Source organism: Apis mellifera, linkage group LG15 (genome assembly GCF_003254395.2).
Source record: "Apis mellifera strain DH4 linkage group LG15, Amel_HAv3.1, whole genome shotgun sequence".
NCBI lineage: Eukaryota > Metazoa > Arthropoda > Insecta > Hymenoptera > Apidae > Apis > Apis mellifera.
The window spans coordinates 3447536-3475296 of record NC_037652.1 but is presented as its reverse complement, the minus strand read 5'-3'; the positions used below and the strand labels follow the sequence as shown (position 1 = coordinate 3475296).

Genomic DNA, 27761 nt, shown 5'->3' with positions numbered 1-27761 from the left:
CAGGATAATCGATATTTCATATCCGATATGCTATAGTGGTGACAGAATCTTTATCAACGAATTAATCAAATGAGAATGTCAATTGTTATACATGCATAAATATAACGAACGATAAATTTATTGCAATTTCTTTATATTTGTTGCTATTGAAAATATTCTATAAGAGATATATGTATAAAATGTAAGTATAAAATGTAATCATCGCTGTTATTTGTTCTTTTATTTATAATTCCTATTCGCAACGCTACAAAGAATGTATTGGGGATTTTCAATTTCTATTATATCTTTTGGTACGTCAAGTTTTACATAATTATCGCGCTTATAGTGATAAAACGTTTCAATGTTATCTTCATATGATTTCGTGAATATCCAATTGATTTTTTCAGCTGCAAGATAACAAGCACCCAACGCAGATGTTACTTTTAAACGAATCAAAGTCAATTCATCCAAAACTTGAGATTCATGGATTTCATCTATAAAAGCATCCTTCATAAAATTCCATGATTTCCAGACTGATCCGACGCAAATAATCTTTAATCCTCCGTGAGCTAATTTCAGGTCCTAGAAAAAATCATTTCTTATTCAAACAAAATATATATTTAATTTATAAATTTTAACACATTACTCACATTATGCGCCTTCTTCGCTAGAGCTATAACGTGTTTTGCAAGATATTTTCCATTTTCTTGAAGAATGTGTAAACAAAGCAGATCTTTTTTTTCACAACCTATCACAATTTCCTTAGCAAATTTAGCGAAATTGGTTTTATCAAACTCATTATAAAAATGTGGTAGCATCTCTTTTCTATCCGTTGCATTAAAATAATATCTCATAGCTGGCCATACATAGTTTATAGGTTTAGGTGCTTTAGCTAAGTCATCTATATCATCGAATACATATTTACAGGCTCTATGCGCGATCCAGAAAGCTAAAAATTTATTTTTATAACAATTATAAAATTTATTATGATAAAAATAATTAAAATCAGTTAATATTATAATCTCGGCCAGATATATCAATCACTTAAGGTCATTTCCTTTTATAACAAATCAAATAATCTCCTATCACTTACCACTGCCTTCGTCCCCTATGAAATATCCCCATCCGCCGCATGTTGTCGTTGTTCCATCTAAATTGACCAACAAGGCATTCGAACCGGTACCAGCAATTAAAACTATTCCACCGTTTTCTAAAGCTGTTCTAAGACTACCTATAGTATCTGAATTGATATAATAAGTTTTAGCAGCATTTGGATATTTCTGTTGCATCGTTTCTACAAGCACACGATTCGTTTTTTCTTCTTCGCATCCGCTCAGAGTAAGACCCTATTCATTTAATCGATTTTTTTAATTCAATTTGTCGATGATAACAATCCTTATCATGTATACGATCATAAAAACGAATTAGTCATTGATACTATTCATTCGAATTGCAATATTTTTTTTAATATTTACCAAGCTATCTAAAGGAATTGTTTCAGACATTTCTATATTCTGTTTTCCTATTTCCACCATAGCGTTGATTCTGGCACTTGTTTCTTCCATTCCAAGAACCTGGATAAAGAAATACATAAAATATAAAAAATAATTAAATAATATGTAATAAAAAAAATAAGAAAATAAATAATGGTAAGTATAAGAAATTAATGGAGGGAGAATATATGATGATTGTTAAAATGTTCGATTAATACCCAATGATTAGTGCTCGGTCCTTTGACTTCCGTCAACAATTTTCCTTTTCCATCGATGATGACTAGCGTAGATTCAGTAGCTCCTCTAAAAATAAAAATTTACTAAATTTATTAATAAATTTATTTTGTGTTACTATGTCAATTTATTAATACATTGCTTCATGGTTCAATCAATCTTTATTTTCAATTGTTATTCATAGTGTTAAATATAATAGCACACATGGAGCAGATGAAGTTTAAGAAATATGATATATATGTTTAAGAACAGAATATAATACGTAGATTGTTACAATCACTTAAAATAACCATAGAATTAAACTGTAAATTGATTTCATACATGTTCCAATTATATCGAGAAGCATATCAAATGAAATTGAATATTTTATAATGATTATATATAAAAATAAAAAATATAAAAAGAAATATTTTTATAATTTATAAAATTAGATAAGAGATATAAAATGTATAATAAATAATATTAATTTTTTATTTTATGTTCAAATAAAGCAAATTCGCAAATAATTATAAAATGATTTAATATATCATACATTATATATACTTACTGATAATGATACACGAGTCATAAATATATAATTTTCCATATTTTTTTTTAAATATAAAGAAAGAACAAATTTTACTTTAAAATATAAATATTTCATTTATAAGTTTATTTATTTCGATAAACATTGATAAACATAAAACTTTTTCAAATTTCAATAAATTTTGATAATGAATTTGATATCGAAAATATTTTTTCACTATTTATAAAACCATAATAATATTTATACAAAGAAAAATTGTAAATCAAAAAAATGAAGATTTGTATCAATGATTTAAATTTCGAAATCAAAAATAGATCGTTACATAACTTTTCTACATTTATTATTTCAAAAATTAAATTATTAATAAATCTTTTTTTAAAAATAAATATTTTAATATAATTTTAAATAAATATTTAGATATATGAATTCTGAATGTACATTTTAAAATCAAATTTTATATGACGATATGATGCTATATATATAATGCTATACGATAACACAGATAATGTATTTTAATTGGATTTTATCAATATACATTAATGAGGAAAGAATTTACTAATTAAAATTGTTATTGAATTGGTATTACAACTATAATTTAATTTGTTAGAAATTTACTAAAATTTTCATGATTTAAAAAATATCAAATAGACAAAGATAAAAAATTTTTTAAAATCTCTTACCCCTCGATGCCTCCGATTCTTATTTCTTCAGGATATTCTGGTAACTCTATTACCGGTGGCTTAATTACTTCGTCCTCGTCTAACATTCTTTGTCTTTGTTTTCTTAATTCCCTACGAAGTTCATTTTCATCAATCTTTTTTTTCTTCGCCCTCTTTCTTTTCCCTCTTCCTGTCATTTTTTTGATGAGATGATTTCAAATTTTATTTCATAATTTTTTCTATTATTTTTTCTTTTAAGAAAAGGATCCAGGAATTTGAGGATGGGATTTAAACAGGCATATTTATCTGATAATGTATGAACAAAAAATATAAATTTAAACATTTTATCATAAGAATAAACTGAAAAAGAAAATGATAAATTCTTTAGATAAAATAGATAGATAGAATAGATAGAATAGATAAAATAGTCAAAAATATATTTCTACTTTCTAAAATAAAATAAAAAATTCTAAATATTTAAATTTTAAAATTTATAGATAAAAAAAACTTAATATTTAAAATATTGTAAGTATAAACTTAACGATATAAATGCGTAAATAACATAATCATGATATATATTATGATATATATTAAATTTCTGTATTGTATCAACTTACAATAAAGATTTAACGATTTAGAGTATGATTAAATAAACATATGTCGAGTAATTATTAAAAATGTTGAAAATTTATAGATGGCAATCTCACGTGATACAAAAATTTTGAAATGGAGAAATGTAAAAAGTACTATAACTGTTAGTGACGAATGTTTACCTATAACTAGAAAATCGCTATGCTAGCAGAAGTTGCCTTTGTTACTACTGTTGCGTTGTTCACGTTACATACAACTTAAATACATTCACTACAATGAAATTTCATGAAATGTTAGAGAAAAGTAGGGATTTGAGACCTAACATTAACTGAAAAATTATTGGATGATCAACGAGTCGATAATCGACTGGTCTGACATCGATAAAAAACTTTGAGAACTAAATAAATTTCTTACTTTCTTATCGATAAAATTTCATAAAAAAAAATCATATCTTAAATAAAAGTTCTATAAATTATTTATAAATCATCTATTTTTATCAAAATAATAGATGATTTATAAATAATATTAATATATGATATTTAATTTTTAGAAATTATACTTTTAAGAAGTTTAAATTACACAGACAGAATTCTCCAATCATACGCACATTGACCTACTAGCGACATCTGCCAGTAATCGTTGAAATTAATACCAAAAATATTTTTAGAGTGTGCTCTCTATATGAAAGTCTGATTAGTATTATAGTTCATGGTTGCGACACCGTGAGAGCCGCGCGGTGGCGACCGCACTCTCAAGTTCGGCAGCGCGCAGCGAGTTGCATCGAAACGCGAGCGAGAAGGTGTCCATATGTATTTCGTCCGGTGCGTCGCCGTCGGCCATTGTCTCTGACATGGAAGCCTATCAAAATGGCAGAAGTCGTGCAGATGTTTTTGTTCCTATATAAATCGAAGTATCGTCGGAAAGGGCAGTGCCGTGAGGTGGTACGAGATCAGTGCGGTGTAATTGCGGTGCCGTGGCCAATACTGTGGGCGGCGCTGATTTGTTGGGTGGTGCACGTAACTGCGGCTGCCTCCTCCTCCTCATCGTCGCTGACGACGGATACGACCTGCGACACGGACAGTTGCGTCAACGGAGACTGTGTCAATGGCACTTGCGTGTGCCACGAGGGTTGGCAGGGTTCGGCGTGTCAATTTTGCGGTGGAAAAGTCAAGTGAGTAAGATAGAATGCGTGAGCACATCTTTCTTATATTATTCGAGTCCCATTTATTTTCGATAGGAATTTTTTATTACATGAATTATAATGTAAATGTGTTTTTTTACAAAGAATCGATAGCAATAATATCCATAAAATTATACGGCTGAAGACACAAATAGGCTAACTGTACATTTTGTCGAACGTGCAACGGTATTGACGGCTTTTTAGGTCGACTTGATTTTTTAGCAGATTGATTGTCTTTCTTCAAATCTTTTTTTCGAGGAGATATGTAAATAAACGGAAGAGAACGTGCGTATGCGCGCCTTCCTTGAATTTAATTGCTGTATGCGCGTCTCATGGCCTTTCATAAGAAGGGGAACGGGGAGTGTTCGGTCATTGTCTGCGGCACTGGTTGACAATGAAGAGCCAAGTAATCAGGACATTGGTAAATCTAACGATAACACTGACCGCGGAAATTAGTCCGGTTAGCTTTAGGTTCGATGCATTTCGCGATTTAATTTACCGGAGATTAGATTTTATATCGATCGATCGCTACGGCTTTAAACTTGGCAGGGAAATTACGGTTTCCGCCACTGTCAAGGCTGGTTTGCTTTTTCACGCGCGCTTAACGTAATAATCCCCCTTCTTATTAACGACGACGGAATGTTCATCCAAAACCATCGAATTCTGCATTCTAGAATGCTTGTGCAATATTTATTCTAGAATTGCACGTAGGCACTTGAGAACACTCGGCATCCCTGGTGTTGAGCAATTGCGGTGAAATCTAATGCGAATGTCGTTATGGAACTCTCTCTTTGTCGCATTTTGTATTTTGATTCATTGTGTTGAGATATATAATAAAAAGTTAGCTGTGGCTAAGATTTGAACAACGAAATGTTAAGTTTCTATGAAATGTATTACAAATAACTTGATTGAGTAGTTGTCCTTTGTTTTTTATGCATTATTTTACATGCATTATATTTTTTATTAAGAATTTTCATCATGATATCATATTGAGATATATAAGCTGATTGATTAATTAACATTCACAATAACTAAGTAAAATAAAAGAATGATAATGTTGCTTTCCAAAGTTTCATCAATATTGGTTGAATAGTTGATCAACACTTTCGCTAAACATTAATTTCTAAAGATTCATCTACGCATGCATGATTATATTTTACAAATGAATACTATATATTACATTCGCGTGCTTTCATAAACGCATTACACACACATACACAGTAAACATGATGTACTTGTAGAAAGTTTGAAGTCAGATATCTGATCGCTTCGTAGCGATGTTTTAACGACGCAAATTGATCGGACTTAACCTGGATTCAACTAAAGGATGCCGTTTCAAAATTTCATCGTACTCGTGAATAATTGGCGCTGGAAATAACCGCGCCTCCGGGGCCATGTAAACGTGAACTTCTACAGACACGAAACAAAACAGTGAAAAGAAAGGGGGCGTTCTTAACCACGAAAACAACCATGCATGCTTGGTACATCGTTGCATCTATTTATTCATTACTCTATGCTTGTCATGGATTAACGAGATGAAAATGCTTGACGATATAACACACAAAATGGTCTATTATCGTTCTTATTCTCTACAAACATGTGATCGTAACACATATTTGCAATGTCTTGAAGAATTTATCGTTTCAAATTTGTTGTGTATCAAGTATACTTGCGTATATGTATGTAACGCATTGGAAAAATCAACCTTCTTTTTAAACATATTAAAGCATTTTTTATAATGTTGCTCATCTAAAAAACATGGTCCATACAATAATCAATGACCAATAATGCGATTATGTTAATTTTTTAATCAGTTCATCTCTTTTCTATTATTATATTACTCGTTTTAATTTAAATTGCGCGCGCTAATTATGAGAGACATGCGTGCTTTTGTTTTGACAGCAGTTCACACTGTGCGAATGGTTAAACACTTATTAAACACTTGTTAAACAATCAATATAATTCACATCATGTAACAATTTTTCTTAATTAATTTATCGTTAATCAAAAAATTCCTAAGCTTTAATTTTGTTGAATGGAATTCTAAAAATTTTTTACATTATTTTTTACATTATCAAATATAGAATAACAAAAATATTTCATTCAGGCAAGATTTGGTTCATTTTTAACAGTATCAATTAGTTAATATTAATTTCTCCTTTTTTTTTATCATAAGTTTCTTTTTTTTGCTTGCAAAACGACTTTTTACAAGATCGTTACGGTTATTTATAGAAAATTTTTAATTTCAATTTTAAAATTTTTAATATTTCAATATTTTATCAATGATTTTTGAAAGATAGTGATCAAGTGTCTCTTACTGAATGGGAAAATTGATTATTATGGTTAATTATAGAATGTCTTGTTTGGAGGGAGGTTAAGAAACAATATGTTAATACGACTAAACTTCGATCCGCTCTAATATCGAAGTATTATCATAATATCTCGTGAAGATAGAACGAATATAGAACATTTCAGGTAACCCGGGTACACACGTTACAAGAACGCGAAACAACGGCGGTAAACGAGCCGACACGGGAGATTCTTCAAGCGGAAACAAGGGAAGAGAAGGCGGTCTCGAAGGGCCGAGGTGAGAAACAAAGTTCCTCGCCGTCTCTTAACAATGGAGAAACGATTTCGGTACAATATCGTGTAATATTGTACATACACAGATAATACCAGAACACGAACATAAACAGACGATAATATATCATTTTATAGCTCGCAGAAATTTCGTTTTCATTGAAAATTCATTGGAAAATTCTTTTTTCTTCTATGATTATCTAATAATCCAGGTAATCCATGTATAATATTTAATAATTCATTTGATAAATATTGAAAATTTGTAATTTAATTTTGTTTTCAGTCTTTATATTGTTGCCTAATAAAATTGTTACCTAATATTTGTTAATGTTTTTATTAATATCAATTAGTATTTCTTACAGAAATCTATGGTTCAATAATCGTGAAAAATTGATTGTTAAAATCGATTTTCATTTCTATTTTGGAACCAGAATCACGTGTAATTAAACTTGAGAATGTATTTAATAACTGGTTGAAAATTCAAATCAAAATTGAATAATATTTAATGAAAATAAATATGATTGAAATATATAATTATCAATTACAATTAAATTAAATTTTTATTTAATTTATATATGTAATCGTAATTAAATTAATTATACAATCGATATTTCGATTAATTATTAAAATTCTCTTTCAGGAATTAATATCCGAATAAGATATTAGATATTTTATTTTAATTAAATTTCGATAAAAAATTGATTAATAATTGACGATTAATATTTTTACGAATGATCGATGATTCATCATTTGATTAAATCGATCATGATTTTTGGTAATCAATTTTTTTTAGTCATAAATATTAATCGATCAATCAAAAAAAAAAATTTAATGGATTATTAGATTGATATCGAATGTTGTTTTTCATTTTCTTTCTTTTTCTTGATCGAAACAGTTTTCGTTAAAATATAATTCTCTCTGATAATTGTGAACCTAAACTATATAAAATCTACAAAAAACTATCTGATCTTTGCAATTACTTTAATAATCCATGATATAATTTTTCATATTTGTTCATAGAAATAATAAAAAGAAATAATAAAAATGATGAAATATCGAACGATATAAGAACAATTCTGGATTCTCTTATAAACTTTAATAATATTCATTAAATTCCTATAAATAAATGAATCTCTCGTGAATGCTCATTAATCCAGAGTATTAAGAGATCCAATTCGCTTGGAATAGTAATTAACACCGAATGGATGTAATTAATCTCGTAATAAGGTATGTTCTAGTACAATCTTATGCATTCATTGGTTATCGATTCAGTTGGCGAAATGAATGATATCAAATTGCAGAGTACAAACGGACTGTTGTGGCTGATGGTAAACGTTATCAACAGTAATTAATACACAGTATAGGAAGATTAGTACGATTATGATAAAACAGTGTTCTGTTCGATAATCGTTGACCACAACAATTGGATTCTCTTATTTAGAGACCATAAATAATCTGGCATTTTATAAATTATATACAGATTTAAATATTACTTAAACGAGGAATCTAAAAAATTTATGTAAACTTGTAAAATTAAATCTGTAAATAGAGGAATAGAATTTAAAACTAGAAATTATTATTTTTTTTTTATGAAAAGTAATTTTACTATATTTAAATTTTATTATTCAATATATTTTTCTTTTCTTCTTCTCAATCATCCTGGTGATTATTTTTATCCCTATTGATTCATCTCAAATCTCTTGTAAAGCATTGTTTTTAATAACATTCTGGTTATATAGTTGATGGACTTTGATTTTAGAATCATTTGAATACGAGATTATGAGAAGTAAAAGTGATTATTGCACTTTGAATGTTTTCAATTGCATTGATAATTATTTCATTTCGAATAAGATTATTAAATGTTGCGCAACGAAAAATCACTAACTAAATCACGCAACACACAGTGTTGCGTATATGTGTTTTATAAAAACTTGAATTTATATAATAGGGGACGATATATAGAAAATTGTGACACGTGAGTTTTTTTTTTTTTTTTCTTTCTTGCTGTGCAAACGCGAAACTTATTACTTGCACGCATGTTAAATGAAACAATACCCGTAGGTGGCATTGTGTTTTCAAAATCACATCGACAAACAGGCGGTTGTACAAGTTTCTTGGTACATTAGAAAAACGAGATTCGACGTATTAGAAATTTTCTCTTCTATGAGCCTGTAGCCTGTTTCAAACTTCTCCCAGTTCAATCCAGAAGCACAAAGTAGATACCGGTGTATGTTCCAGAGGCCAAGTAATAGTCTAGGGAAATTGGAAAGCGTTCTAAATGCCACCCGGTCCATAAACTCCTCCTCCTCCTTCTCCTCCTCCTCCTCCTTCTCCTCCTCCTCCTCTTCGTCCTCTGCATTCGTGCATACGTTTAATCCGGTTGAATATCAAATATTCAAGTCGTTTATTATACGACAAATACATTGATATAATCTAACATTCTATTCTAATATGATACCAGATCAAAATCAATATCTAATTTATTATTTTTCAAAATTTATAAACATAAATAATTAATTCAATAATTTAGCATCTAAAAAAAAAAAAATTATTAAATCGTACGTACAATACTCGTTTTAATTCGTTTTATCTCTCAATTTCAAATGAGACAATTTCCTCCGTGCCAAAATTCAATCGATATTCAACTTAAAAATTCACGAAATTTATAATTTCAAATCGTATTAAAAGTATCCATTATTCGATCTTAATATATACTTTATATTATAATCTGACGTCTGATTGAAAGTCCTCCCATCCGCTTTGATTCCAATCTCAATCCATCGAATTTTAAACGGCTCTCGCCACACAGGGTCATCCCGTTTCGATCTCGTTGAAACGAAGCTACCTGGCGGCGCGTGGACAAAAACCGGCAGGACAACCGGAGAAGAATTTCGACCACCAGTTCCAGTTCCCAGGGCGGAGATCCGATCTAGAAAAATGGCGTAAAAATTTCCCTCCCAGAATGAAAATTGCCGTACTTCTACGTCTTCCACGTCCAACCTTTCGAGAACCGGAGGTGCAATCAGCGGCACCGTGCCGGTTTCCCGCTAGGTTTTATCCCTTCTATCCTATCATTGAATTATGAAGGATAAAACTTTATATAATACCTATTAACGATGATATGGAGAGAGAGAGAATCGTGCAAGTTGGATTAATATCGATTTTTTTTACAATCTATCATTCTCTTTCCATTTTGAAAATCACTTGAGATTTTATTTATCATCACGTAGATATCATGATTTTTTATTCGAAATAAAAATTGCAAATTCTGAAACGTTACTTTAAATGATTTATTTATCAAGAGTTTGAAATAATAATAGAAATTAAATAACGAATATTATTAGTATAAGTATATTTTGAGAGTGGGTCGAAAAATCATTCCTTATTTTTAAGCAGTGAAGGCAGATAATCTAAATATTGAATAAATAAATAAAATTATTGAATAAAGTAAACAGAATTATCGAAAAATCGAACTTGAACCGTTTATCGATCCGAGCTACTATGCAAATACTGAGAAATATTGAATGAAGTTAATATAATCGTGGAGAACCACGAGAAAATAAATATTGAGCTTATTTGCTCGGTGGTTAAATTAACCAGTTATCGCGATCCAAATAAATAATATTTAGTTATCGAAATAAACGAATGTTCTAATATTAATTGTAATTTCAACATCGAAAATAGAATAGAGAACGGTTCTGTTATCAGAAGAAATAATCGTGTCTTCGTAGACACGAATAACAAACTTATGCGAATAACATGTGGAATGGTAATAATCAAGCTCGCCACATTTTTTTTTTTAGCCGATCGATTACAAAATTTAATGGCCAATTATATAGTTATCTAGAAATAAACATTTCGTATAAAAATGTAAACAAAATGTGGAAATTGTTTACGACATTGTTTGATTTAACGTTGATTAATTCGTACTTTACACAATTTTCTTCCGTGTAAGAGTTACTTGATTGAATCAATGTCATTGATTTCTGTAGGACAGCGAAAAGACCAGGATTTATTTCACGATAGGATTGTAAACTAAATTGATCGATAAGAATTTTTACCTTATTTGGTTTTTGGTTTTATCTAGATCTATTTAGATGCCGGGTAATTTCGTATTCTGCTGCAAGAAATTGTTAAATTAATTAAAAATGGTGTAATTTAAATGGAAGATTAGTAAAAACGAAGGAAAACAAAATTCTATGCATGCACAAGTGGCATTTCCTTTCATTTCTTTAAATTATAAAGTTATTTGTTTTATCTGACAAACATATTTATTGATACAGTTATTTTTCTATGTTAATGATATTAGTTAATCAAAAAAATTTTTCATAAATTTAAATAATATTAATAAAAAATAAAATTATAATGTTTATCAAAATATCTATTATAGTTATTTTTATTTAAATTAAAAAGGGAACCATGTCATAAAAATAAAATTCAATTCTAATACTTATTACATACTTATCATTAACCTCAATAGAAATCTTTAAAGATTGAATTATTAAATTATGCAAATCTTCATTCCTGATGCTTGTATTACTTAATTTACTATTCCAACAGCGTAATTATATCAGTTTAAAATAGAAAAAAAAAAGCGAACAAAGTTTCATCGCATAGCATTACACTTCTCCTTAGTACCGTAAGTCTCATAAAAATCCAACCAACCGTAGTTCCAGAATCACGCTCTATTTTCTCGTAAATCTCAAGCACTCTTCAGAAGATGTTCTCCTTCGTCTTCTTCGTCTTCTTCGTCTTCTTCTTCTTCTTCTTCTTTCAAGTGGTTCCCTTTATGGTTCGCGCCAATGCTCCATCCTAAATATCCATCGTTGTTCCTTTTTATCTTGTTTGCCCGTTTTCTTCTCTTAATTTCCATCGTGCCACGAGTTGACGTTAAAATTTTTTTTACACCCCTTTACGAAGAATCTTGCGCGCGCATCTTTCATTACGAATTCTTCCTGCGCTTCTTAGTCATCTGCCAGTTCAGTAAATTGCATTGGCCCTTGAACGAGCATGGCATTTCGTAGACATTGGAAATTATTCTTTAATTTACGAGTTAGCAGGTGAACGAACTTTGTCTTTTAGCACTATTAGATTTAATAAGATAGAATAGTGGAATATTCTAACCTTTTCAAAGATAAATTCAATATCAATAATATGTGAATGATTTATCCATAGTAGTGTATTCACATTTAAATTGAAAAATTCAATTTTTTTTTTTAATAAAAATAAAATCATGGACATAGAACTGCAAAAAATTAAGATATTTATTATATTTAATCAAAAGTAGGAAAAAATTGGGTGATTATTCAAAGTAAAGTTTATAAAAATAAATATTAGATTAATATTTATGACTTAATAATTGGATCTGTTAATAATATTAGAAATAAAAAATTTTTTTTCTAATGAAACTTCACTCAAGTTGAATTATAAATATTATTAATAATTTATATTTACTACTGTAGATGCATTCAATCATAATAAATTAAATCGTTTTTCTTGAATGACTTCTTTATAAAATTATTTTATCATATATAAATATAACTTCTAAAATGAGGCAAAAGATGAAATAGAAAAAATATCAGATGATTAATGATAATATTATAAAATACTTAAAAATGATTGATCGCAGAACACTGATGTTTTTAATATTAAATAATATTGTTACAATGAATTCTTTATTCTTGTTTCATTTGATTGATAATTAGAAAAATTAAAAAAAAAATCATTAATAGAAAAAAATTATAATTTGTTATAATTGTTAAACATTTATTTTAAAAAGAATTGAAAAAAATTAATTAAAAAATTAAATTAGAATAGATTGCTTGAAGAAATGAATAATTTAAGATTTGTGTTAAATATTTATTAAATGATTGATGAAATATGGAACATTTTAACGGTTACATATTCTAGAAGATTCTATAAGTCATTTCTTATTATACTGCAAAATTTATTATTAACATTTATTATTTAAATTTATTATTGACATTATATTATATATGTACAAAATTTCCTCAATGATTCATAATTTATATTTAACCTACACTATCATTCTAATTATTCAAATTATCCAAATATTACATCTTGCTGAATCTTCAAATATAGATATTTATATACCATATTTACAAATAGATCTAATTTAAAAAAGAGAACACTATAAACTCACCTGATACCTTAAACAACGCATTAAGCCAATTAAGTACAAGTCAAACAAAAAGAAAAACCCTTCTCTTCGTTTTCTCTTGAAGATTGTAATACTGTTGGAATTATCTGATTGATGATTAAAGTCAAGAAAAGGTAATTGATTTCCTCAATTGGTAAACAATATGTCGAACGAGAAAAGAGAAGGTTTCTTACTTGTATATCCCACGAAAGAGAAAAATAGCAAAACGTCCAGGTCGTAAATTCTCCATTGTGTCGTTGCATCCCTCGTCGACATTCCCTTACTCTAATTTACCGCGTTTCTTTTAATAGCCATAGAGTCCTTTGCTTCCTCCATCGTTTGGCTTCGCATAAAGGCCAAGCTACGCCGCGCTGTGGCGCGTCGGTCGTCGAACCTCCTCCGTGACTCATCCGGCGCCTTCTCGTTATTGAAAGAATATTATTTCGTGCTAATGAGAAACATATACAAACCAGTGGAAGCAGATGTAGACGAATCTTGTCGTTGTATAGAATTAATTGTCGCAAATTATGCGACTTGTATAAATCCTATCGCGTGAAATTTTTTTTTCACGAGAACCTCTGGCCTTTTCATATATTTTGTCTAAATTTGCTTATGAAGAAAATCTGGAAAATTTAAAAATGCAAAAATATGTAAATTTTGTATATGAGAAATTTATAAAATATTGAAAGTTATAATATTCATAATAATATTTGGTTGAAATAAGTCGTATTTCTAAAATTCATTTTTTTTAATAGTATTAATGAAAATATTATGAATATGTATATATAAATTTATATGTTCATATAAATTGAAATTTAAAGTAAATTTGAATTTCATCTCGTGTTTGCGAATTATTTTACGGAAAAATCTATAAAAAAATCGAAATCAAAATTTCATTCCAAAATTTTTTATCGGAGAAATCATGATTATAATTATAAAAATTATAAAAATCCAAATAAAAGATATGAATTTAAGAATTATAAAAATTTTAAGAATTTTATGTTCATAAAAATTTTTTTAATTTTATAAATGAATTTTAGAATGATTATTAACCGCGTAGGTGGATAATCTGTGAGAAATCGTTGCGCAATTAACGCGAGACGAATTAATTGCTGTCGGCGAAGCGAACAATGCTTTCTAAAGATTGCGTTGTGAACAGATTGTTGAATACTTGTTTGCAAAGATATTTTAATGTATTATTATTATTATGAATTAAATCGATAATATTATTAAATTATTTGTATAATCATTTGTAATATCAGACAGACATATTCTGTCTAAATTCATAAATCTAATTGTATTTTAAGCGACAATTTATAAAGTCAAATAAAATTATTATTATAAATACAAATAAATGACGAATAAAATAATATTTCAAAATAATTATTATTTTGCTTTCATCGTTGAAATAATATGTAAATATATTATAAAAATTAAAGATAAACAAAAAAGAAATCTCTGAAACTATTGAAAGAAAATAATTTGACAATAATTGAAATCAGAATTCAATAATTTAAATTGATACGTAAGAAATGAACAGAAACAGTAGAATTAATGCAATATTGTTAACCTTTTGAAGAAGGATGGAATGATAAAATGCTCTTTCGCACGAAGTGTGTCGATTTTTAACTTGACATTTTCTTGAATGATAAATGTGTGGATTAAAAAAATATTTCTCGCAATAAAATAAGAATCGATTGAACAATTTTATTGGCCTGTAAAACTTCATAAAATTTATTAGCTTATTTCATAAATTTTATATTTCTAGACATAATTAATTATTTTCCCTTTCAACCAATATCACATTAAAATTTTTATTTCTTTTACTTACTAGAGAAATATAAAAGTACTGAATAAAAATGAATCTTTCATATTCCTTCTCAGGGTTTTTTTGAATATTTCAAAGTTTTATTTGAATATATATATATATATATATATATATTTTTAATCAAAGATTCATCTTCGATCCTCCAGTTTTCCATCCGATTTCTAATTCTTTATGGAAAAATGCAATTATGCAAAAATAAAATTATATATAATCCTGGCATCTTGCCTGTAACACGTGTTAGTATCGTAAATCACTGATAAGAATTTATATAAAGCAAAAAGCTTACGCATCGATTCTGACACATTTCATATTTTTTTTTTTTTTATCTCCTCTTTTCTTTTTTTTTTTAATCCTGTTTTTGCATTGTGGAAGTCATTATTGTTATTCGTCGAATGTCATTGATGACAATGCGCATCCGTTTTCAGGACGGGATCGTTCACATAAATGCGTTCCCAGTATCAATTTCAACGCACTTTTACGGATAAAGTCGTATGTTTTTCACAACGTCAATAATTCTTTGTCTTTTTCCAATGTCGACGACATTACAAGCATCATGCATAATCATAGCCGAGAAAATGTGTTTTAATAGATGCTTGCTTTATTCTAATTTTATGTGACTATCATTTTACTTTAGATGGTGCTTTATGATTAAATATTTTATTTAAAATAAAAAATAAAAACTTGAGATATATTATTTTAATTTTAAAAATAAAAATTGTTATTGAGAAAGAAATGTTAATTTTTAATATTATTTATTCAAGAAGAAAAATAATTTTTAAGTAATTTTTGTTACTTTCAAAATAAAATAACAATAATTTGAATAAGATTATCTTAGAGAAATTTGGATAGAATTGAGAATTAAATTAAATAAAATATTTGAAATCATATAAATATTATGGTTATTACATTAATATTCAATGGACGAATTATTTGTTACAAATATTTCACACTTACTTTCAAAATATCCCACGATTCATGCTCAGGATTTTAATGAATCGAATGACATGATACATTCATGAAGAGTGAATCGAAACAGGAAGCAGGAAGTCTATCATGGTCATGATTCTTTATTCTTTGAAATTATTATTCTTCAAGTGTAGATCTTTAGTATAATCCATCTTTTTTCAATATCTCTTACTCATGCAAATGTAGAAATGAATTCGTCACCCGGGGTGTTTGTACGTTTACCTCGTTAAAGCTTCTCGCGAAACTCGTAGGTTCCTTTTCTAGTTCTCGACTTCCGGTATCTTTAAGACACTCATTAGTACGGGGCAAAATTCATGTTGGGCTAAAAACGAGGAAAGCTAAAAATTTTTTGGTCAGGTTTTTCTAACTCTTTGTTAATTTTATAAAAATTATATTTTATTTATTTTTAATTAAATGAAATTATAAGATTGAATTTAAGAATTTAATTTAAAAGAAGAAATTTAAAAAAAGAATTTAATACATTCTTTTTTTATCATAAATAAATATAATTTTTGAAACAGTAATGAGATTAGACTGAATAATCAAATAATAATCTTAATATAATAAAAGATAATTTTTTTAAATAAATAAAATAAAAGGAAAGAATTTTGCTTTTATCTAATCTATTAATTAATAATATTGCTGAATTAAAAAATTACAAATTATAGGTTATAAACATGTTTTATAAACATGTTTATAAATACTTGTAAAATTTTATTTATATTAAATCTTATAACTTCTAAAATCTTATAATTTAATTGTGTAAAATAAAAAAATATATTAATGCGAGTTTCTTCTCTAATTTCAAAAAAATATAATCAATTTCATTCATATCGCAAAATTCTGATTCATATCCCAATATATGAGATTAAATTTTTTTTAATTTTCTACATTATCGTATCATAATCTCTAATCAATAAAGAACCATAAAAAGTATCAATTGTTCAATTGTAATCACATTTAATCCTTCATCGATTTAATCTTTTAATCTTGTATAATTCTTTCCTCATGACCTCGGTCGTCCATTTATCGCATTCGATTTCACATCTTTATTTCATCTCCATATTCCAATGTTATCGTTATCATGATTATGGATCATTTATATCCTCGGTCTCAAAGAATATCGAAATTGAATTGTGCAGAGATGAGACTTAGAACAAAATATATCTTGTTTCGAAATTATTTCAACAATAATAGATCGATTATGTTTCATGGTTGTCTTGTTTCAAAAAAATCGTTTAGATAATCGATTTTAGAATCGTTTGAATATCTATTCACAAGTACAGAATTAGAATTTTAATCGAAATTTGCAATTTCTAGATAATGTAATTAAATATTAAATCTCAATAAATTTTAATGAATAATTGATTTAAATAAATAAATTACATTAAAAAACTTACAGTTATTTAATTTCGTGGGGTAGTATAATATATATTATAAGTATTAGAATACTGGTGCCATCTTGCGTGGTAATTTACTAACTAATAATATTAAAGAATTCATGAGTTGAGCAAATTATAGGTTATAAACACAATTTTATACATTTTTAAAGTTGAAAAGAGTGATTATTTTTTTATTAAATAATTTCTTCATCTATCCAAAAATTATAATAAAACTTTTCTGAAAACTTTTTTACTGTTTTATTAATAAAATTTTTTATCAATGATAAATTCACAGATAAAATTTTTTCGTCATTAGAGAATTAATTAGGTAAAGATAATTTCAAGTTGATTTTCACTAATTAAGCGCTTTATAAACGTATTCGTAATTTTTATAGTCGATTTTTGTTCGTTTCAAAGGATTGAAACGATATTAGTTCGCTTTATAAAGTCACTACGAAACCGACCTAGTTTGAAACTTTAAGACAGATGTTGCAGGGTAACCAATGAAACTGCTTTAAAGTACAATAATCCTAGGACATTGTTTTCTTGAGGTTAATGTTTTTTGGAAAATGTAACAAAATATCATTGTAAATATCATTTATATAATATAGTTTTTTTTGAAATTGTTAATAATTATTCTTAAATTACTGAAAATTAATTTTATATATCCTAGATTTAGAATTCCCCATACAGAAATTAATATATTGAAAATGGAATTGTATAATTTTTTAAATAAAGTGTGTAACAAGCAAAATAGAAAAATAATTTTAAAAATAAATAAATAGTTCTTAAAAATTCAAATTTTAAAATATTACATCAAATTCTTGAGATAGTATTTAAAAATTAATTAATTAAATATATATTATTTAAATATATAATATTTAAATTATTAAATTATATAAAAGGAAAAATTTTTTTCACAGAAATTCTGAGTTCTTAAATCTAAAAAAAAAAAGAAAAGAGAAAAAAGAAAAAGCCATGCATAAACAAGAAAATGGGTCACAGAGAAAATAACATCACAGAAATATCAGGAAAGTACTGGAAAAAATTCTTCAATTCAAAAATTTTAAAATCCAATTATCTTAACTAAAATTACCATATAAGTATCTATATATTTTTCATATCATTAATAGACTATAGATATTCATGCATTTATGGAAAATTTTAATATGCAAAAATATACAGAATATATAATATGCAAATATATGTAAAATATTCACAAAATATTATATTTATTACATAAAATAAATAGTAAAAAATGCATATAATATGCATAAATATATAATATTAAATACTCACTATAATATTCAATAGCAAAAAAAATCTATATTTAATATAAAATATAGATAATATATATTATTCATATAATTTATTAAATGAAAATTTTCATTTTATTATTCTATTATATTTAATTTTTTTTATTTATCATTACAAGATTTTTAATTGAAAATGTTATATGAATTTAATATCAACGAATTCAATTATTAGATTATTAGCGATACTTTTAGCAAGTGTTTAAACTTTTATTCATTATCACAAATATGAATTTGCATAAATATCTGTATAATATTGATCAAAAGATTTGAATTTATCGTGGTATATTTTATCAACTTCATCTCTTTATCATTGATGTCGATAATAATCTATCATGCTTCCATCTTGAACAACTGTAGAATTGATGAAAGGATTTCGTTATCGTTTACAGACTGACGGAGCCGACGGGAAACATCCACGACGGTATCGGGAATTACACGGCGGACGTAAAGTGTTCCTGGCTAATCGAGAGCAGCCCAAACTCCACGATACGGATGCACGTAGAGCAATTCGCAACGGAATGCGGTTGGGATCATATGTACATTTACGACGGTGACAGCGTCGAAGCGCCGTTGCTTGCCGTCTTCTCTGGATTGATGCACAAAGATGGCTACCACATACGTCGTGTTCCGGAAGTGATCGCGCGTTCCGGAAGCGCGCTCCTTCACTTCTACTCGGATGTCGCTTATAACATGAGCGGTTTCAATATTAGCTATAAGATCAATGCCTGTCCCAGCAGGTGAATTTTCATTGTTTATTCATTATAGAAAATTAATTTTTTTTATAATGACCTTATTAGGATTAGAAAAATTGTTTATAAAATTATTGCTTAAAATGTAAAAAAGCATTAATTGAAAAAAATATATTTCTATATAATAATTAATAATTATTTGATAATTTTAAAAAGAAAAAAAATTTCTTTTCTCCACTTAAAAATTATTTGAAGTTTATATATAAATCTTCAACATGGAACACTCTCACATTTAGTTTTATTTGGTACTAAAATTGTTTTTATTTCTAATTCATCAAAGCGCAAAAGAAATCCTTTTACATTAAAAAATAATAATAAACGGTGATAAGATATTTTTAAATTGAAGATTAACTACATTTTGATGTATTGTTAAATAAAAAATAATTATCTAAAATAGTCCTTCATTTGTTTTTTTTGCATTGATCATTTTTTTGTAATGACATTTGTCTAAATTCAATCAAGCAAACATTTAATCTATCCTTGTGTCTATATACGATAAGAGTATATTTACCATTGCGTTTAGGATCAATATGTGATAGCTTCTTAGAAAGATTTGTGTAATCTATTTTTCTCTGTATACATATTTTTCGATATTCACAGGTATTCGCACATCGACTGTTCTGGACACGGGGTTTGCATTGATGGTGTATGTACATGTGATGCTACATGGACTGGTGAAGCCTGTGAGATTCAAGTTTGCCCAAACAACTGTTCCCATAGTCATGGACAGGGCGAATGTAATCGGGAGAGTCATCATTGTGATTGTGTGCATGGCTTCAAGGGTGAGATTTTCTATCAAAAAAAGTTAGCTAATGTATTTTGGAATACTTGATTTATTGTGTTCTATATTTTTATGAACGTTTCTAAGAGAATTGGATAATTATGTATAATATTATGATTTTTTTTCGCTTATGGAAAAAAATATAATTAGTTAATTATTTTTGATTTATGAATAGATTGCTTAGCTCATGATGGAAGAGTGTAATGATAATGGCAATAATGTAGTAATTGTATAATTTAATATAATGAAGAAATAATATAGTACATTTTGATATTTATAATTTTAAAAAAGAAATGGAAAGAATTTTAATATATGTATAATGATCCAATTAATTTCTACTATCTTCTTTTTAAAAATCAAATGATTTAATCTGTAATTCAATTATTAATCAATCTGTATAAATTATTATATAAATATACAATTATATAATTATATATCATTTAATACATATTTAATTATAAAATTATACACTTACTATTATTACATATTGTATATTATTTATTAACTTTATATTTTTTTCAGGCTCTGATTGCAGCCAAAGAAGCGACCGTGGATTCTGGGAGAGCGTATTCTATACTGACTTCTCACCTGAAGGCTCGGCTAGTCATTGCTCTATCGTTTGGAAAGATTCTTTATATATAGTTGGTGGTGAAAGCTTTCATCGCGCCAAAATGATTTACGTGTACGATTTCAATGGAAATGTTTGGGAGACACCTCATGTCGAAGGGAAGGTTCCTCAACCTCGATACGCTCATTCGTGTATACTTTTCGGTGACAAAATATTTATGTATGGCGGTGTACTGCCGAATTCTACGGTAACAAATGAAATCTGGGCATTTGATGTATCGGCGAAAGTATGGGAGAATGTAACTGTACACGACAACAGCAACAAAACTATGCGTGGTCCTTTAAAGGTGATTTGATAATTTCCTTCATGAATTTTATATCTAAAATTTCTTAAATTTCTATAATATTTTGAGTTAGCTTTAAGTATGTATATACAATTAATTTTTATTTTTTAAATTGGAATTTTTCTCACTTAAAATTATATTAATATAATTATCATAATTAGTACATCTAATTTATATTTTTTGATTTTTACTAATTTTATTTGATTTTTAATTTGTTTATAATATTTTGATTGTTTTTATATTCCTCTTTTCACTTTTAATTTTTTTCCACAAAAATAATATATATTTAAATATTTCAAAGAATTTTATCCTATTCTTATAGTTTTTTAATCTATTAAAAATAAATAGTTAAATTTTTTTTAAACTTTATTAAATAGATGAAAGAAAAAAGTGAAGAAAAAAATATTAAATCATTGGAATATACATCATTGGAATTTTCTTGCATAACTTAACTACTGTTAAGAAAACAGAATTCTATTATGAAATGTTGCAATCTTGGTTCTTAATAGACTAATGTTGCAATTGATGTTAATCAAATATTTTTTCTCATAGAATATTATGTATGCATTTATTCTCATAGAATATTATGTATGCATAATGAATATCTTAGCATACTCTAATAATATTTTTCTAGCAATATATTAAATATATTAAGCTATGTTGAATGTACGTGTTTTTAATGCGTTATTTTACACAGGTAGCTGGACATTCTGCAACCCTGGTAAATCATGGAAGAAAAGAAAAAATGGTGGTAATATTCGGATATTCGCCTCAATATGGTTACTTGAATGAAATTCAAGAATATTATTTGGGCACACGTGAATGGCAAATCGTAGACACAATTGGATTCCCTGTGAAAGGTGGTTACGGGCATAGCTCCGCCTATGATGCATTGACAAATCTCATTTATGTATATGGAGGATACGTATCAGAATCTCAGACCACACAGGTCTTAACTAGTCGATTGTACTCTTACGATCCTAATTTTCGTCAATGGACATTGCTTACGGCTGCCCCATCAGCTCGTTTCTTTCACACAGCTGTGTTCATTTCTGGTGGTTTGATGATCGTCTTTGGCGGTAATATGCATAACGATACGCAACATTCGGATGGAACGAGATGTTATTCGGCTGATACGATCGCATATGATGTCACTTGTGATTCCTGGCATCAATTTCCTATGCCCAAAGAGATGACCGACCTGCCCAGGTATGGACACAGTGCAACTGTGTTTGAAAAATCAATGTACATCTATGGGGGATTCGATGGACAAATGTTGTCTGATATGACAAGGTAGAATATTTATACAGTACGTCTATCATATATTAGTTATTAATTATAAATAATGCAGTGATAGAGAAATTTGTACGCATTTCAATTAATTCAGAATAAGAATAACAATTTATTTATTATATTTATTAGGTATACTCCAGGAAATTGTGAGCACTTAACAAATCAGAATCATTGTTTAAATGCAAGGACAGGTGTGAAGTGCGTGTGGGACAAAAGAGAAAATCGATGTATACAGATCACCAAGATATCTCGACACGTGCTTCTTAACGATGACATGCATGACGGAATTTATATGAGATGTCTGGACGATACTCCGCCTCGCGGGATGACATCTCACAAGGAATTATGCAAGCTGCTTACGGATTGTGTGGCTTGCGTACAAACATCATATAATTGCATATGGTGCGGTAAGAGTTGCTCGCACGAGATTTGCCGAGACAACGCTAATGCACCTCCGACCAAGGCTATCAGCGATCTAGAACAGTGTGATGCTCACACAGCCATTAAATGTTTGCAGTTGCATACGTGCCATGCGTGTTCTAGTAATCCACATTGCATCTGGTCTTGGTCAAATGGACCTGATCGATGTAAACCATATTCGAAAGCTCGAGAAGTAAGTATTTGAGTAACAAAAATTATTGTTCGCTATATTTGCTACAATTATAGTAAATTCGATGGTGGTTTAAGTCTTATTATTCGCATTTATAATCACATAGATAAAATGAAAAGAATATGTTATAGTTTGGTAGAATCACTTTTCTATCTTTTTTCTGTAATCATAGATATTCATTAAAGAATTTTGCATATATAGTGATTTATTAGATGGTAGATTTTAGTTGTTTTGCAAGGTTAGTAAACAATCAATTTGTTACCAACTATGCTTTGAATATATATTTATACATGTATGTAAAATATATGAAGAAAATGAATTTATATACAAATATTTACAGCAAGTGACCATTTTAAACGGAACTATTCAAGCACAAAGATTGTCCATAGATTCTTGTCGCAGTCCATGCGTGGACTATACTTCCTGTAAAAATTGCACAGAATCAGATTGTATTTGGTGTCAAAATGAGAAAAGATGTGTGGACAAGAATGCATATCCTGCAAGCTTCCCTTATGGACAATGTCGTGAATGGACAACGGTTGATTCAAAATGCCATCCCACGGAAACGGGAAAGGAATGGTGCACGTTTTATTCATCTTGTTCAGCGTGTCGATCTGATCCTGGATGTGGATGGTGTGATGACGGTTCTGGGACAGGAAAAGGATTATGTTTGCCAGGTGGAGCTCGTGGTCCAAGCACTAAAAGCTTGGACACTTGCTCAATCGAACGATGGTATTTTACAAAATGTCCTAGTAAGTGCATTATGATCAAATAATAAAATTGATTGTGATGATTTAAAGATGATTGCACAATATGTGTAAGCATGTACAATTCTCTTTATATTATAATTTTAGCTTGTCAATGCAATGGTCACAGCAAGTGTCTTTCGAATAGCAGCATATGCATTCAACCATGTGGAAATTTGACTTATGGACCTCATTGCGATAAATGTATTCCTGGTTACTATGGAAATCCATTAAATGGAGCCACTTGTCAACGTAAATTCATTCTATCCTATCTAATATAATTTTTTCGAATAGATTCTTAAATTATATTTTCTTGTTACAGCATGTTTTTGTAATAATCAAGGCACTCAATGTACTAGTGAAACGGGTAAATGTTTCTGTACAACGAAAGGCATTATTGGAGATCATTGTGAACGATGTGACGTGTCTAGTCTTTATCATGGAGATCCTACTAATAAAGGATCTTGTTTTTGTAAGTCTTTTTTTTTAATATTTCTCTTTTTTCATTCATTTAATATTTTCAAAGATACAGATTTCAATTTAAAATTCTTTTACAGACGATTTGGCTATTGATTATCAATTTACATTCAATTTAAGTAAAAAAGAGGACCGTCAATACAGAGCGATTAATTTCAAGAATTCTCCGCCAAAACCTGATATTGATGCAGAGTTTTCCATTACCTGTTCCGTTCTGGCTAAAATGAACATCACGGTGAAAAGAGCAAACACACCGGAAATGCCAGTCATTCTTGGCGCAAATTGCACGACCAGCATGTATAAACATCGTTTTATTAAAGATGGTTATGGTTTTGGTAGTGAGAACAATAATACATTGACCACATTCTATGTATATGTGTACGACTTCCAACCGCCGGTGTGGATTCAAATTTCTTTTTCACAATATTCCAAACTCAACTTGCAGCAATTCTTTATAACATTTTGCACGTGAGTATTTGAAACTTGATGTCAAAATAAACTAAATATGTAAGTGAATGTATTGATTATCTGTGTTATGTGTAGAAATTAATAACAAGATCAACGACATTGTGATTTTGTTCATTATTTTTTTTTTTTTTTCAAAATTTCCTACGTTTTTGTGTTGTCCTAAGCCTCAGGCAGTATTTACTTGTAAACTAGAGATTACATGCCTAGGTGCTTCCTCGCTCTACTATTGGTGGCTGCTGTTCTTTGGAAAATCAAGCAAAAATATGATATGTACAGAAGAAGACAGAGATTGTTTGTAGAAATGGAACAAATGGCCAGTAGAGCATTTAGCCAAGTTTTGGTAGAAATCGAGAGGCGGGACATCGATAATTCTGATTCGGAGCGAAGTGAATCCGAATTAGTAAATTGCCGCAAAAAGAAAAAGGTTAATATTTAATTATTTAGCTATAAAAAAATATTATATATAAAAAAATCATATATACAAAATATATACCAAATATATACAATAACAAAGTCAATAAAAAATATTACATATATTATTACATATATTACATTATATACATATATATATATAATTATAGATAAATATTTATAAAATAAAATTATTAAAATCTATTTCAACCGATAGAATTCTTAAAAAAAAAAAGAAAAAAAAAGAATATCACGACGAAAATTTAAATAAAGGCGCCACTAGCGCCATTGATTTCGATATTATTTGCGATTTTCGATTTTTCGATATTGCTTGCGATTCTCGATTTTTCGATATTGCTTGCGATTCTCGTTCCTTCATTTCAAATTTGTCGTGAACTTCGGTGGACGCGGACGCGTTGTCGGGAATTTATCGCGTGTGTCGGGAATTTTGTGAATAATAAATCGTGTGTGTGTGATTTAGTGTTATGTGATTTTTTTTTGTGAATATTTTTGTAGGATGCCCCTAGTCCGATCGCATTGGAGCCCTGTTGCGGTAACAGAGCAGCGGTCCTGTCGTTGCTAGTCAGACTGCCTACTGGTGGTGAACCGTACACTCCGGCTGGTCAGAGCGCCGGTTTAGCCGTAGCATCTGCGTTAGTTACACTGGGTAGCCCGCGGAGGCCATCTCAGGAATTGACGACGAAAGAGCCGACAAAAACACGAAAGTCTGCCAGCCAACATCCAGATTCCACTTGCATTTAGCGATAAGGGCGTGAAAATAGAGACACCTTAAACATAAACTACGCCGTGGGTGACTATGAGCCTTAGATATATTTCTGTGATCTTGCCTTAGCGAATGGGCAGGACTGTTCAACAGTTAAAACTCTTCGAACTCTGATCGAGTGAAGTGTGTAATACATTATTATTACAATTTTTTTTTTTTTTTCGTTTTCGTTTTCGTTCGTTCCGCGATAAATATTCGTTTCGTTTCGTAAAATCAATTGGTGAAACTGTAATAACAAATTCGACTTCCCGAGGAACATATTTCCGAAGAGAATTGCATCCCATCATATTCAAAGGGTCAGCTAAGTGATTTGAATGTACATGTTGGATTTTCGATGCGAAATGGGGATCAGCCATTTTTCGTTCAACCAATTTTTGGTAAGTACACGAATTATTTGCGTGTAGCGATAACACGCTTGGCTGATTTGAGATTTTTTTTATCATTTTATTTCTTTCGTCTCTACGTGACAATGTACAGTTGTATATAGATCTGTTATACGATTTATTTCTTTCGTTTAGTCATTGCGATCGAACGGAATCGAGTTCGTTCTGCAATTATCAAAGTGTCTTTGAAAAGGGCTATAAAAAAAACCGAATGTTGTTCTTTATTCGAGAAATGAATTTCGCGCGTAATAAAATTGATACGTGCTGCTCTCTGTACGAATTTCAATGAATTCGGGCGAGAGGTCGCTAAAAATTGGCGGGTGATTCAAATATTTGGAAAATTCGATTTGCCAGATGCTGTTCGAACTTAATTTTCGTTCTTCGTTTTGTAAACTTGTGTAAATACATGTATGGTTGTATATCCGAAATGAAAATCACGATACAGACGAACTGTACAGATATAAATTCGATTTCGAAAGAGAAAGAAAGATAGCAAAGTGAGGAATATATAATTTTTTTTGTGTATTCATATCTAATAAGCGGTAAAGATTTAATTCTAAATTAAAGGAAATGAATAGGGGTGAATCGTTGATATTTTGAATATCGTATCATCTTTGTATAATCTTCGTATTCTATATATCTATTGTGCCAAAGCATTTTTTGATATTGGGGTATCATCATTAAAAAAAAAATATCAAAATATCATTGGTGTAGATACGAATTTTTATCAACAATTCAATCTGTTTGAAAAGAATTAAAAAACGGTGAAACATGAAAGTCAATTTCTTTCACTTATCTCTATTCATTTCCATAGAAAAAAGGGTTCGCTATACGATCGAAAAATATAAAACAGAAATGAGTTATTCTCATCTGAAGATTTTTTTTTAAATACGACATAATAATTTCTATCGTGTAGCGTTCCATCTAATTTTAATGTATAACGAACTTAGAAAAGAAAAAAAAAACAAAAAAAAAAAAGAAAAGAAGGATGTGGACGTTGCAATAAACTGAAAGAATCGCGGTAATTCTTCGGTCGACGATATGGTTTTCGTTTTGCTACAAAGATGGCGGTGCTGGTTGTTTCACGTACCAAGCCTAACCTCAAAATGTCTAAACGGGCAAGATAAAAGACAAACGAACGTATATGTTATGTGGCTGTGGTTTATTTTTTCATTTATATTATCGTTCATTTATATTAGCAATATATATAAATTTCTTATATTTTTGCGTGGCCAATAAAAGATAGCTGCTTCC

The 27761-nt window shown here is 28.7% G+C and overlaps 2 protein-coding genes and 2 long non-coding RNA genes across 13 annotated transcripts; 1 reads left to right on the top strand and 3 right to left on the bottom strand.

Moving 5' to 3' along the window:
* Positions 1-198: 198 nt before the first annotated feature.
* Positions 199-3815, bottom strand: LOC551847 (N-acetyl-D-glucosamine kinase). Of its 4 annotated transcripts, none has more exons than XM_006560099.3 (7): positions 3665-3815; positions 2913-3023; positions 1691-1775; positions 1455-1553; positions 1073-1325; positions 630-928; positions 199-561 (listed from the first exon to the last, which is right to left on the bottom strand). In XM_006560099.3, exons 2-7 carry the CDS (start codon positions 2996-2998, stop codon positions 220-222), a joined length of 1164 nt encoding a protein of 387 aa, XP_006560162.1. In that variant the 5' UTR covers positions 2999-3023; positions 3665-3815; the 3' UTR covers positions 199-219. The 4 variants fall into 4 exon arrangements, with proteins under 4 accessions (XP_006560162.1, XP_006560163.1, XP_006560164.1 ...); XM_006560100.3 differs by having other exon boundaries at positions 2913-3081; positions 3665-3791; XM_006560101.3 differs by lacking the exon at positions 3665-3815 and adding an exon at positions 3509-3646.
* A 389-nt stretch (positions 3816-4204) lies between these two features.
* LOC413755 (attractin) lies at positions 4205-26714 on the top strand. 4 transcript variants are annotated; one of them, XM_016916691.2, is made up of 13 exons: positions 4440-4653; positions 7138-7249; positions 19284-19631; positions 20244-20425; positions 20947-21338; positions 22033-22628; positions 22758-23241; positions 23579-23990; positions 24093-24236; positions 24307-24456; positions 24542-24929; positions 25122-25353; positions 25857-26164. In XM_016916691.2, exons 1-13 carry the CDS (start codon positions 4587-4589, stop codon positions 26100-26102), a joined length of 3753 nt encoding a protein of 1250 aa, XP_016772180.2. In that variant the 5' UTR covers positions 4440-4586; the 3' UTR covers positions 26103-26164. The 4 variants fall into 4 exon arrangements, with proteins under 4 accessions (XP_016772179.2, XP_006560159.2, XP_016772180.2 ...); XM_016916692.2 differs by lacking the exon at positions 7138-7249 and adding an exon at positions 18502-18609 and having other exon boundaries at positions 4536-4653; XM_016916690.2 differs by lacking the exon at positions 7138-7249 and having other exon boundaries at positions 4205-4653; positions 25857-26714.
* LOC100576173 lies at positions 10550-15942 on the bottom strand. Of its 4 annotated transcripts, none has more exons than XR_003306176.1 (4): positions 15234-15942; positions 13406-14025; positions 11908-12487; positions 10550-11359 (listed from the first exon to the last, which is right to left on the bottom strand). It is a non-coding gene; the product is annotated as an uncharacterized LOC100576173 (long non-coding RNA). The 4 variants fall into 4 exon arrangements; XR_003306175.1 differs by lacking the exon at positions 10550-11359 and having other exon boundaries at positions 11631-12281; positions 12367-12487; XR_003306174.1 differs by lacking the exon at positions 10550-11359 and having other exon boundaries at positions 11631-12487; positions 15234-15941.
* Positions 16032-18179, bottom strand: LOC113219282. Its single transcript, XR_003306177.1, has 3 exons — positions 17597-18179; positions 17155-17466; positions 16032-16518 (listed from the first exon to the last, which is right to left on the bottom strand). It is a non-coding gene; the product is annotated as an uncharacterized LOC113219282 (long non-coding RNA).
* Positions 26715-27761: the final 1047 nt, after the last annotated feature.